Source organism: Toxotes jaculatrix, chromosome 13, assembly GCF_017976425.1.
Source record: "Toxotes jaculatrix isolate fToxJac2 chromosome 13, fToxJac2.pri, whole genome shotgun sequence".
NCBI classification, from domain to species: Eukaryota; Metazoa; Chordata; class Actinopteri; family Toxotidae; genus Toxotes; species Toxotes jaculatrix.
Window position 1 is genome coordinate 19,715,098 of NC_054406.1, and position 13,501 is coordinate 19,728,598.

Below are 13,501 nucleotides of genomic sequence, written 5' to 3' on the forward strand. Positions count from 1 at the left end.
TCCCTTGGTAACATTTCCTGTTCCGTTAGCAGATATTCCTCAAATCATGACTCACAAGTGCATTTTTCTGAGGCGCAGGTAAGTTCGTAGAAGACGAGGTGTCTTCTGACCACGTTTAAAGACAGAAGTGTTAATAGCTGCCACGCACTCCAAGTCTGAGTCATCCCGACGGGTGAAACTCCAGACAGTGTCTCCTTGAAGGGATTCAGGTTTAACTTGTTTGTATATTGTAAAAATTGACGGGAGAAGCTGTGTGAAGGATTTTTTTTTTTAAAGAGCTTTGAGAGAGACGTTCAAACCCTGCCGACTTTCACACCTCCACACAGCTGGACAGTCGCCGTGTCAAGCTGTGCCGGATGGTCTGGTTAGCAGCTTCGGAAAGTTGTTGCCAAACGCGGTGGTTTTGTTCCATCGCTGGAAAGGTGTGAGGTGAACGGGGTTTCAGAGGCTTTATTCGTTTTGCTGCTGCCTTTTATGAAATTAAATTTGGAGCTATTCATTCATATCTTCCACTGCACTGCAGCAGCAGTGAAACTTTTATTCTTGTTTAAACTGTTTCATTAAGTTCTTGCTTACTTTTTCCTGTCTTTCTTATTTTACACTCCTCAGTCCTTTATTATATGCCCTTTTTTTTATGGTCTGGTGCTTTACGTCTCGTCTTAATGCCTTTTATATCTAATGTAAAGTATGCTGAATTGTCTTGTTGTTTTAAGATGCTATACAAATAAACTTGCCTTGCCTTAAGCAGCCACTAACACAGCCATTAATATGGTGTGATAATGGATCCTTCCAAATCCCACCTTGTAATACACGTGCACCCCCGTTACATTGCTTTCCTCTGCCTACTGCTCACTTGGAAATTAGTGTTGCTTCGGAAACAGTAAGCGACTTATTCAGACAGCCTGGAACAGTCACGAGAACAGATGTTCATCTCCACCTGTTACTTTTCACACATGAGAGCTGTCCAACGTGGGCACAGTCCATAACTGGTCTGAAGTGGGCAGCTCCATTGCAGCAGGTGTGCACCATGCACCGTGGTCAACGGCAACTCAGACCACAGCAGAGGCCTTAAACCGTGACACACGTCCAGGGGCCTACCTCGTAGAAGATCCGGGGTCGGGTGTGGCCAGTTGTAGGTCCTGATGAGCTGCCAGTCAAAGTCATCCTCTTGGCCCTGTCGGTATTCACACAAGCCAGGGTCTGAGTCCTCATCGAAGGTACAGCCAGCTGCACAGAGGAAAGAGCCAAATGTTATGTTATCAACAGCAAAACAGGAGAAAACATAAAACTTTCTTTGCTTCATGCTACCAGGAGAAAAGCATCACAGTCCCTGTTACAGAAACATTACAGAAATGACTGTTCAGTTACATCACCACAGGCTCACTGTAAATGTGTTAATACGTCAACTCCTGCAGAATCTTTGCAGCTATAAAGTAAATTACAGCTAATGTCTGGCACCGGGTGGTCAGCGTGGACTGCCCGTCTCATCTATTCCCCCAAAATCTACCACCCTTTGGTGCAATTAGCCCTGTGGTGTGAAAATGACACAGCAGCCACAGGTCACGCAGATAGCCAGAAATAATGGACAGCGGTGCCAAAGCAGCGAAGGGGGTTCTTCAGCTGATGGAGGACAACAATGGCCCGGCTCTCAAGCCTGTGAAGGTGACCCAACCCTGTCTGGCCTCTAATGGTTGCATTCACTATTCTGCCATCATCACACAATCCACAGGCTTTTACAGGCACCAGCTCGGTTGTCAAACTCTGGAGGGGAAAATGTGTTGGGCTTTTTTTTTTTGTTTGTTTGGTTTTAATTGCTCAGAAAACTCAAGTGCACTTCAGAAAATCTAGTCCAGACTATGGGGACTTGGTCCTCCCACATCCCCATAGTCTGGACTTGGGAGGACCAGTTTGTGGTCATGCATGGGTGTGAGCCATATGCTCAGCTTGGCTTCATCCATAGAGCGACGTCTCACATCGATACAGATGGTTTACTCAACATGTCTGTCAGAGCTGGGTCTAACTATTGTAGTTTTCACTTAATCTTTTGATAATTTTCTAAATGAATCTATCAATCATTTGGTCTCTGAAATGACAGACAATAGTGAAATGAACCCATCACAGTTTCCCAGAGCCTGCTTCCAATTGCTTATCTCATCCAAATAACTTTCCAAACCACCCGATACCGATTTCACAATGATATCAAACGGAGAGAAGCAGACATTCCATGGTTGAGCAAGCGAAAGTTTGCGTGAAAACGAATTAATCAATAAATAACTGACGGAACACGTAAAGGAAACCGTGGGTTTTATTTTGTAGATTTGGACTTCAGTTCTACGGTTCTGAAAAAAAAAACTGGTTTCAAGATCTGAAGAGACGTACATGACCTCGGAGAAAACTGTGGAGCGAAACTAAAACTGAACCTTTTTCACAGCAGACATTTTGACACATCAAGCACAGGTGCAACTGATAATAGCACTAATTGCTGCAATGCAATAATCACTGGGCCAGAGTATCAATAATGTTATTAGTTCCACCTGTGACTTTCCCACTAATATGAGTCAAAATGTCTGCTTTGAAACAGGTCTGTGAATCTGATTCATTTGGGAAGGATAAAGAAACAAAAACAGGAACCAAAAAAACATGTAAAAGACAAAATGGACAGAATTTAAAACAGTGACACTGTTTAAAATATGTCCAATGGGGCAATTAATACAGGTATACACAAACCTCCAGGTTAGCTAAATTTATTTGGAGGAGGGAACAACAGTGAAACGGTGAAATTACAACCCAAACAACAAGCATCTACCACAGCCTGACTTCTTGGTTGAACTCTGACCCCCTATGCCCCTAGCTGTGCCCTCGCTTACATTTTCCCTGTGCTATGAGGGATTCTTAGAGACATTACAGCTCATCCTGATGGACCTATTCAAAGCTCCGTCACCATGTTTCAAAGTCTCCAAACCCACTTTGGTGAGTACATTGGCATCATAAGTGATATAACCGATGGCTGCGGCTACAAAAACAAAACAAGCTGTAATAAACCATAGTTTTCCTTTAATAGCTTTAACACCTATGTCCTTGCTTTCGCAGCCTGTGCAGCCAAACTCTGCACAAGCAGGAGAAGCAAGAATTAATGTGAGGGGTCCTTCTACAGAACCAAATGAGTCTCCTGAGGTTCAGAAGAAAGTGCGATTAGTACAGATCCACCTGTCCAGAGAGCAGCATGGGACCTGCTGCCACAGGTAACCCAGGAATAATGGCGTGGGGATGGGATGCAGGGGAGCTGCTCATTTACAAGACACACAGTGCAGCACGGGCCTGTCACCAGTCCGCTGAACTGGCCATTGCTCAGTCTGGCCCCGGCTTGGAAGACAGGCCTAACGGTCTTCTATCTAACTCCAAACGCCCCGAGCCCACTGTGGTCCCAGGACCCTCTTCACTAACAGATCGTATTAAGGCTTGGCAGCAGTGCTGCTGGTGTTAAAGAGCTACTCTGATTCTGTGCCAGCCTCTACTTAATAGTATCCCATTTGGCCTCCTCCCCAAATGTTTCTTTTTGTGTTTTGTTTAGAAGCTCCATCTGTTTTCTTTGTTAATGTATAACTTCTGAGTATGAAGAAACATTGCATGTAACAATAAACTACTAAGACTGCTAATTTTGGACCACCACTTCTGCCGTTCCTGCTGACAAACAAATATCGCCACCCCACCACCGGCGAGCCTCCCCACCGCCACGTCCCTCTTCCCCTCTGCCTGCAGCCAAGCGAGCGTTTCCGGGTGTGTAAGCAGATCAGAGCTTTAATTGCCTCCTGTGTGAGGGCTGCTTCTTGTGCTGCGCCGTGCCCGGTTATCTGAGGATGAGAGGGCTGAGTGGTGGAGCAGGGCCCGCGGTGAAGGCCTGCATTTCATTGAGAGCCCTCCAGCTCCAGGAAGAAATGTCACCATCAGACACGTTCCAATGATTCCCCTCATTAAGACTCATCCTTCCCAGCCTCCTTTGCTTTTAGCGCACACATTCCTCTCAGTGCTCTCAGTGCCCAAATGAGCTTCTCTGGCAGCAGGAGGGCAAGCCCATGTAATTAGAAAAGCCACATGCATTCTGTTGAATTCTTACTGATGTGTGTGTGTGTGTGTCTGTGCATTTCCTCGAATGTGTGCATAAGAAGCGTATGTGTGCGTGCGTGGTTCGCTGAGGTTGTTTGCCGTTTTGATGTTTACTTAAAAATGAATAAAATTCTAATGAATCTGTCAATGTCACACAGGCTACAGCCGCAACAACTGTGGGAATGAATTATATGCGTTCATCACAGCAACGGGGAATCTGGCCAACGTGGGACAGAGATCGCTCGAATTTCCGCATAATAATAACCTGAATGTGAGAGAAAGCAGTTTTTAGAATGCTAATTGCTTATTAGGGACGATGGCACAGCACCGTGCAGCACAGTCCCTGAGCAAAGCGCCGCCATGCAGAGCAGCAATAACACCTAGAGACGTGGACAGCGGGACCCGAGATAACTTTAGTGAGCTACTGTCACAGCTGACAAGTTTCTCAGGAGGAGAACAAAGAGGTAGAAATAAATAAATGTGCGAGAACGAGAGGCGCCCTCCTCTTTGAAAGATAGGAGAGGTAATTTGCCAAACAAGACCTGAGCTTGTCGTAAGATCCCATGTCTGGAATGTGTTATCTGTGTTTGGCTTGTACTCCTGTCTCAACTTCAACACGTTCTCAGTTCTTTCCTCTGTCGGGTAAAAAAAGAAACGACTTAGCGAGACTTCTCCTGTTCCTGTGCAGACAGATTCCCACTTAACTTGTACCCTGCTACTGTTATAAGCCTGTAAAAGCAGGCTATCCCTATCCTCTACAATGCCAGATGTTCAGTTTCAAGTCGCTTTACTGCTTCGGTCCTAAATCAGCTGCAGTGTTTCATCAAATTCCACACAAGAAAGCAATAAAATGTTTTTCCTCATTACTAATTTTATATGAGACGGCTGATCAGAAAAATCCTCTGTGTGGTGTTGGGGGGGGGGGTTTAGCTGGCAAAGCCTGCAAGAGGCAGACATGCAAAGAATCTCATTAAAGCAGCTTTCAGCGATGGTCTAAACACTGTTTCAGAGGTTTCTCCATGACACGTCTGAGGGGAAAACCCAGTATTAGTCATTTGTTCAAATTTCTTTGCTTTATAAATGGTCAAATTTAAAAGGATAAGGCTGGTTATTACGTGGATGTTTCTTACTTGTGCATCAGCACTCACTGACTTTGATACCTCGTTTGTGGCTCTCAGCCCTGAGGCTACTAACTCCTACTAAAGCAAAAAGACACAGTACATCTGTAAAAGAGCATCAGAAATATACAGTTCGTTTTTTTTTTTTGTTTTTTTTTTTTAAAGGGTCAGTAAATTCAGTTGGTCACTGTAGTTTAACTCCTCCTTACTTAAATAGTGCATTTGATGGGGATTACTTCCAGCTGTGAATTAATACACATTTGATTCTCTAGAGAGACGTGAGTCTGGGATTGAATCACAGTGTGTTCATGGTAAAGAATGAAGCACCACATGTAAAATTCCATTCACCTCCACTGTCACGGGGAGGACTTTTAAAACCTGGAACAAAAGTAAAACTATCTGCATGGCAACTGCAATGTGGGTGAACTAACCCTTTCAGAGACAGATGCCTCCTCTAACCAGTCAGTAGCTTCATGCCTCACTATCCACAGAAGGTTTTAATTGAATCCTATTAGCAGTGTTTGTGTAGGATCAAAGCCAGAAAGTAGTGTGAAGAGCATAACTCTGCTGCACAGAGTGGCTGTGAGGCAGCCAGAGGAGGCCCTGGAGGGAGATTAATGGGAGATGGTGCAGGCCGGCCCGAAAACGCTCGTGACAGACCCCGGGTACGACTGTCCGACCCGGCTCGCTTCTACGGTGAACGCCACGACCCCTGACTAAGAGCCCGCACAGCAGGCATGTCATAAATACGCTGTGATGGAGAGGGAGAAAAAACACAAGCCTCTTACATAGCATTTATCCTGGAGAGGGAGAAATAAATTAGAGGGGCGAGACAGAAACCGTGGGCGGGGTGAAGAGCCCTCAAACAGAAGAAGGAGAGAGAAAGAGCAAAGCTAAAGAGGGGCGGGGATAATGAGAACAAATCACAGATAGCACAGAGCATGTATAACAAGAGGATTCGTGGAAAACAAGATTTTTTTTTTTTTCTTCATCTCCAAAAGCTATACAGTATAAAACACCACGAGGTAATCAAAGGAGTCTGGGATGAGGATGGGTTTGTATTGATCACACTATTCTAGTGCAGCTCTCAGCTGGGCTTAAATCATCTATATACAGATTTAACAAGGACACTCATTTGCAATTACTAGTACACGGATAACAGTGATTACACAGTGCGGGGCAGAGTGGCGACTGATTCTCACGGATATAAAGCCCAGCTCGTATGGATGGCTGCCAGTCTTAAACATCGCCTTTCACTTCTCATTTGAAGAACATGAACTGTAAACGCTACTGCACCTCTATTAAAAAGATACCCCCGGACTTCCTCCCTCACCATCGAGTCCATCACTGCTCCCTTTTTTTTTTTTCTAAGGTTTAAGTTCAGGGATTCCTCTTCCTCTGATTAAAAGATACTATTTTTAATGCAGAAGAGTCTCGTTAATAATCTACTCATTATAAAATCAGACTCAAACTTGACTGGGTGAAACCTGACCACATATCTCGTCCTATGCTGATAAGGCAGCTCTATCTGTTAAGCTCATTTCCCATTGCATTAAAGCAAATTCCTCAGGCAAACCACCTAATATTGTGTAACCGGCAGCAGCACTCTGCTGGCACTCCTTTAATCAGAGCCTCTCAGATACAGCAGCTCTGTTGGGACTGAGGATCCGGGATGTTCTGCCGCTTCTCTTGTTTGGTTTGAGATAAAGCTCCGCTGTTGCGTGATTTGCATTTGAACGTGTGCAGGCAATGCATCAGACCTGACAAGTTTACATACACAAGAGGGGGAGGAGAGGAGGGAAGGAGGGGGACGAGGAAGAGAGAGAGAGAGAGAGAGAGAGAGAGAGAGAGAGAGAGAGAGAGAGAGAGAGAGAGAGAGAGAGAGAGAGAGAGAGAGAGAGAGAGAGATGCAGCCGTACAGCTCATCAATACCGAGCCAGCAGAAGAATCATCCGAACACCACTTCGTCTTAGACCATTAATAACAGCCACTGCATCTTCAGAAGCTGCACCACAGAGGCCGGGAAGCAGCACGAGACGGGGGAGTAGGATTATGAAGAAGAATGGGCAAAAGAGTAGAGTATGGTAACTTCATTAAAGAGAAACAACATTCTTTGCAGGCTCAGGTTTGACAAATACACATTTTTGATTGGTAATACTGAAAAGAATATTCAGTACACAGAGCAGAGTCACAGAGAGTAGATATTTGGATGTCTGTAAACATGACCTTTTCATTGTCATAAAAATATTCAGTGGATTTCATTGTTTGCAACCTGAAACTACATTGAGATCATCGATACACAAACTAGAACTGAAACCCAGACACCGGAGGCCAGATGTATAAATGATGCATATGCACAAAAACCATGTATACGCGACATTAAAGGTGCCCTGCAGTTTTCTTGTAAACAAACAAAAACTATGTTTACACTCGGTTTTCTTAGCAAAACACATTTTGTATATCCCTGAGGTCCAACAAACCTGTTGAGTTCATTTCTTTCCTCATAAAACATTTACAAAGCCAATTTTTTTTAAAAAACTTCATACATTATTTACATCCAGTCTTCTTCTTCCTTCCTTCCATTTTTTTTTTTTGTTTGCACGTTCGTACATTTCTGGGCAAATTACCGCCACTAACTGTTGATCGGCCCAATAGTATAAACCCAGAGCTAGACAGTCCTATATGCTCACTACAAAAGTTGTTTTGGGACCAGCAAATTATGCAATTAGACATTATGCCCCGCCTCCCCCTTGTCCTGTCCAGCCCACTGTATATGGAACATTAACATTTGTAATAAAGAGAAAACCCTCGGACTCCAATGGAGGATTCTCCAAAACTGTAATTCCCTACATCAAGTACTTCCTTTTTCCTTTTATTTTTCTATTATAAGAGCTGGACAGACGTGTGTAAAAGTGAGGGTGTATAAGGAGAACCTCACCAGTGCAGTAAGAGCCATCAGTGCCTCTCTTGGCCTTTCTTTTCACTGACAGGTCTGAAGACTGTTGGAGCAGGAAGCAGCATTGATATGCAAATGAGATATTACGGGGGGTGTCCACAATCCTTTGTGGCTAACTGATGATGACACTGAGTGTAAAAAAACAAAAAAAAAAACAGAAACACACACATATGCACGGCTTTATGCATCTGAAGCAAAGCAACAAGTCCTCCCACTTAAACAAACACACAGGTTGCTTGTCCCTGTCCTCAGATATATAACCCACTGGAGCAGGCCAGACTTTCGTCATGGTAACAACTATGGGTCATAAGAAGCTGTAGGCACAACAAATGTATATTTCTGATTTTGTCCCTACATGTTATTTTAGTTGAGACCAACAAAGTTTTATCTGGCCCCAGATGTGGGATTAGTATGTCAGAGGACTAATACATCAGTCTATAACCAAAAGTAAAACTCGATTACAGGTCTGACACCACAATCACTAAATGAAAACACACTTGTGGCAGAATGCAGCGGTTGATTTTATGCCAACTGTGATAACCTGTGTGAGTAAACGGACCGCGTATGTGAGGAGAGATCGATCAAAATGCACTTGGCGGAGCTACAGCTGCAGCCATTTATCATCATTTATCATTATACAGGCATTTGACTGGCAATATCCAAGCATGTTATGACTGATGGGCTGAACCGCTGCGCTCCTGTGACCTTTACAAGATAGTAAATGTAGAGTAAATGCTCTGGTAATGGCTACGTGGCTGTCCAACCCGAGACAAACCAGGCCATACGTCTCCATTAAATGAGGATGAACTATGTCTCCTGTAAGCTGCACCCCTGTGTCTCCCCGTTTGACTCTTTCCCTCCTGTCTCAGCTTTATTGGTACCATCTTGGTCCAACCTGCCATATTTTGATCCGGCAGACTGAGCAGAAGCCACTATGAACACACAAGGATGTGAATGGTAAAAATCTAATTTCCCTCTAACTGCAAGCTGCACTTTTCCCCGCTCGGGTTAGGACTGGATGGAAAGATTGGCACCGCAGGGCATATGCTGTTGTGTGAAATTGTTTCATTAGGAGTCCACGATGGTTCCAGTCCCTAACTGCAGCTCGGGAAAATCCCAGTGGCCGGTGCCGGCTGAGACCTGTAAGGCCGATAACGCTCTTTCACATATATCTTTTAGTATCTTTAAGAGGGTAATGGATAGGTTTTTAATGCCTCATAGCACAAAGTAAGCACCGCAGTCTACTGGCAGACGTTGATTGGGTTGTTGATATATGCAGCTAAATGAGTTGCTCCTATTAGAGGTTTATAAAGGTCATTGATTACTTAATGTGCTTTAAATTTGACCACTTTCCTGTCCCAAAAAATTAAAAAGAACAATTTTGCTCCTGAAGAATCAGTCTAACCCGACCCAACACAGCAACACAGATGGAGCTGATCCGTATACAGCGAGATTAAAGGCATGGCTGCATGATATACCAGCAAGCCAGAGAGAAAAACAGATAGATAATGGCAGAGAACAGGGAAAAGGTTGTGGCTAAGAGATATACTTCACCCTTTGTCAGCGTGGAGATGGTGTATAAACTCTCTGCCAGGTAGAAGAAAAAAAAAAATGACAGTCACAAAGCACTCGCTGCAAACAGAGCAGATACTTTTCATTAGGGCAGGCTCTCTTCTTTCATTTCTCATTTAATCTTTCCATTTCCCCCTCTCCACAGAGACATCAATTACAGGGCTCCATCTCCCGCAATCTGAAGCTGTGCCGTAAAAACCTATCGGAACTGCTTCGCCCGTTAATGCTATTGTTAGAGATGTCATGAGGAGAAGGGCGCATGAATAGAGGTTGATGAATAAAAACAGACCTTGTCCGATGAGGCTCAAATCACACTAATTAAGAAGATGGACGGGGTTTTTTTTTTCCCCTTCAGTACCTGCATTACAGCACTGCGCCTCTTCTCTGATGGAGAAAGGGAGGAAAATGACTGATACACTCAACTATAGTTATATATGAAAATTTAATCAAGAGTGCTGGGGGAGACACTTTTTCTCTTCATGTGGAAAGGCGCTTTAAGTGGTTATGTCAAGTCTTTTTTGTCCCCTGCAACAGAGGAATATTCATTTCAGGACTGACCTAAATGCATTAGTTGAAAGCTTTATATCTGTTTAGTGGTGATGTATTCATATTGGAAATTATTACTGTCCTCACACTTGAATTCTTCCTTGCCAATTAGAAGCTACATGTTAATGAACAGAAAAAAGTGACACTTTTCTGAGAGGGTGTGAGTCGACTGGAAATCAAACACAGCTTGATGTTAGAGACCTGAAATACAGAGGCCTCCAACATAGCCTGAATCTACCCGCTGGATGTTATTTGCAGTTATGCTAATGACGTGCATAGATTTACACAACATGCATGATTGCATGATGTCACGACAACCGACTGCCCAACGGCCTCGGTGCCGATTTCCATACAATCAAATGATAAAAATAGACGCTCAGAGTCGCTGCGAGCGACTTGAACTTAGTCATGTGAAGCCACAAGTGCGGGAACAAGTGTACTGCAGAAACACTGATCGTGATGGTTATTTATCGCCTTTCCCTCTTCGTGTTGGCTGCGGAATATGTTATGGCATTCACCGCGGGTGGTCGGCCACAACAACAGAGCGCTCGGAAAGCCATTCGTAATTTTTTATTCGTAGATTCTTTATTTGTGTACTTGCTGTATAAAGAAGAATCAACTGGGGAAGGGAACGTGCTGAGAAAACCAAACCAGATGCAGGGATACAGATGACAACACTCCCTCCCTCCCTCTTTCCTCAGAGCAGCACTGGCCTCTACGCCGCCGCTGCTGCAGCTCTGTCCCTTGAGTACCACAGGCAGCTGCAGGGGCCTGACCTCCATTACTGAGACAGGGCCCTGACTGCACAGCCTCTCTGCCATCCCAGTCCCAACAGGCACATGGCCAGGCAACATACATTTACTCCAGCACACCTCCCCCCGTTTATGCAAACAGCGTGCTCCTGCAAGACCAGGTTCAAAGACTTTTAAACTCCTTAAACTTTGGGAGAGGATACTGAGACAGCGTTTTAGCACCACATACATTTCACTGGGATTTTATTTTGGGTCTAAACTGGTTACACATCTTTAAGATGCTGAGCGGTGGACGAACTATTTAGATCCTTAACTTGAACGTGCTGCTAATAGTGTGTAGGAACTCTGTCCTGTTATCAAGAGGCCATAGAGGTGGATCTGTGTATTTCAGCACCTTGTTGCATCTAGGCCACAGGACTCAGGCGTCTCTGCAGGCAAAACAGGATACCACCTGGTGCTGTTGCTGCTAGGCCAAATATACTGAGCGCATTAAGAACTGAAAGACAAATACTCACATCCAAAAGCAGCTATTTCCACAACAGTACTTAAAAAATAAATAAATAAATCAGCATGCACACACTCACATTTACACACACAAACAATATGCTAAACTCATATAACATGGCACCGTAACCACAGCAGTGAGAGGCCCCTTTTTGAAAGAGATCAGTGCTCTTCAGAGAGAGTCACACTGTCTTTGCTTCGACTTAATTACAGCTCACACCTCCTCTCTCGCTCTGCAGAGGAGAGAAAAGAGGGCTTTGATTCAGATGCCCTGTGGAACACTTGATCCTTTCCTTCCACTGGCATCATTTACTCTCTGAGCCATTCTGTTGTCTGCTCTCTTTTTTTTTTATTTTTTCACCCAACATCTTTCCCAACCAAGTTTTGCGTTGAGCACCTTTATGGTGGCAGCACAAGGTTAAACTATTCAGCTGCAGATGTAAGAACTGTGAGACATGGAAACGCGAGGTGGTATTCAGTAACAAGAGGCTTTACATCACATTAGGAGTAGCGCTTCCTTTGGCACCATATACATTTAAATGAGCACTCATAATAAGAAGCTTAGCTATGAGAGCGCTGTCCATTATTATGATAAAGAAATATTACCAAATGTCCAAAATGCCGACATAATTGCTCTTCAATCTTTCAGCAGACTTTTGTGAGCTGCTTAATGCCGGCACACAGGGAAATAATGCTTGCAGTTATTTAGAGTAACCTCCATTTCTGGGAAGAAAAGAAGGAAGGAAGAAGGAAGAAAAAAGAAAAAAAGTAAGTAAAAACTGCTCCTTCTCTTAAAAAAGCCTCTAAATGCTGCTTTTCATTCAATAGGTGCCACATACAACATGAAGTTAGAGGCAGATTATTGTAAATGTAGAGAACATTCACCCTTTGCATGAATATCAAATCAGAAACTGGCACTTTACCTGAGCATTTACTCTATTGTTACCATGGCTGACTTCTACTCCACCACACTGTACTTTTTACCACAATAAATGTATCTGACAGCTTTAATTACTGGTTACTCTGCTAATTAAGATTTTACATCCAAAATATGTGATTATCCCGTCACATGACATCATCTGATGCATTATTACAGGTTAAAATACCAAACAGCACGACTGGAAGGGGGTTTAAACAAGCGCAACATTCATCTGAAACACGCAGCTCGTCAGCACAGCACAAAATATGTGTTTGAATTAATTCAATAAAATAAAACAAGCCACAAAGATGAGGTAATAATGAAGGACCCGACATGGCTGATATTCTAATCTAGTGGAGTGGATTCTTAAATAAATCCGCAATTCATTCAAACAGTGAACCTGGGGCTCCAGTTTATTATAATGCGCTTCTTTTTTTTTTCTCCTTCTTTCAGAAGCTGCATTGTCTCGATAAAGCTCTCAGGTCAGCCCAGTGGAGATTTCACCAAGTTCTCTTCAACACAGTGAGGTGAGTTGCACAACACAGCAGCCTCACGTAGCAACTCTGACTCACCCCTGGAGATAAATACAAGAGGTTCACAGGTCAAGGCTATAAGATTGAACAGAACAGGGAAGGTCAGGCGAGACAGAACATCTACCAGGCATTCTGTTATTCAGCCAGCTAGCCATTTTGTATTGACTATGAGTCCCATAGAGGAAGAAGATGTGTGAAATCAAACTGAAACATACCCTGATATGTTTTCAGGACAGCCTACCCAGAGTCACAAATGGTCGGGATAGGATCAATGTGGATCAGGATCCATGTGGATCAGGGCCGGCCAAAATAAAACCACAACACCCTATTCTGTTACAGGCCTGATGATTCAGTGACCTTATGCAATGTCTACCATGTCTGGAAGACATCAAACCCACTCTAACAGGATTGAAGCAACCGAAGTAACAACTAACAGATAACACAATATTTCATCAGAATGTGATGCACTGTGCTGGGATAAAGGCGTATGGACGTTT

General features: G+C 43.8%; 1 protein-coding gene across 1 annotated transcript in view; it reads right to left on the reverse strand.

Annotated features, from left to right (window-relative positions):
* ptprua (protein tyrosine phosphatase receptor type Ua) overlaps window positions 1-13,501 on the reverse strand; it is a 172,320-nt gene that overhangs the window by 122,908 nt on the left and 35,911 nt on the right. The window contains exon 2 of the mRNA XM_041052949.1: window positions 1,099-1,227. Within this exon, the coding sequence (XP_040908883.1) occupies window positions 1,099-1,227 (129 nt within the window). The remainder of the gene's footprint in view (window positions 1-1,098; window positions 1,228-13,501) is intronic.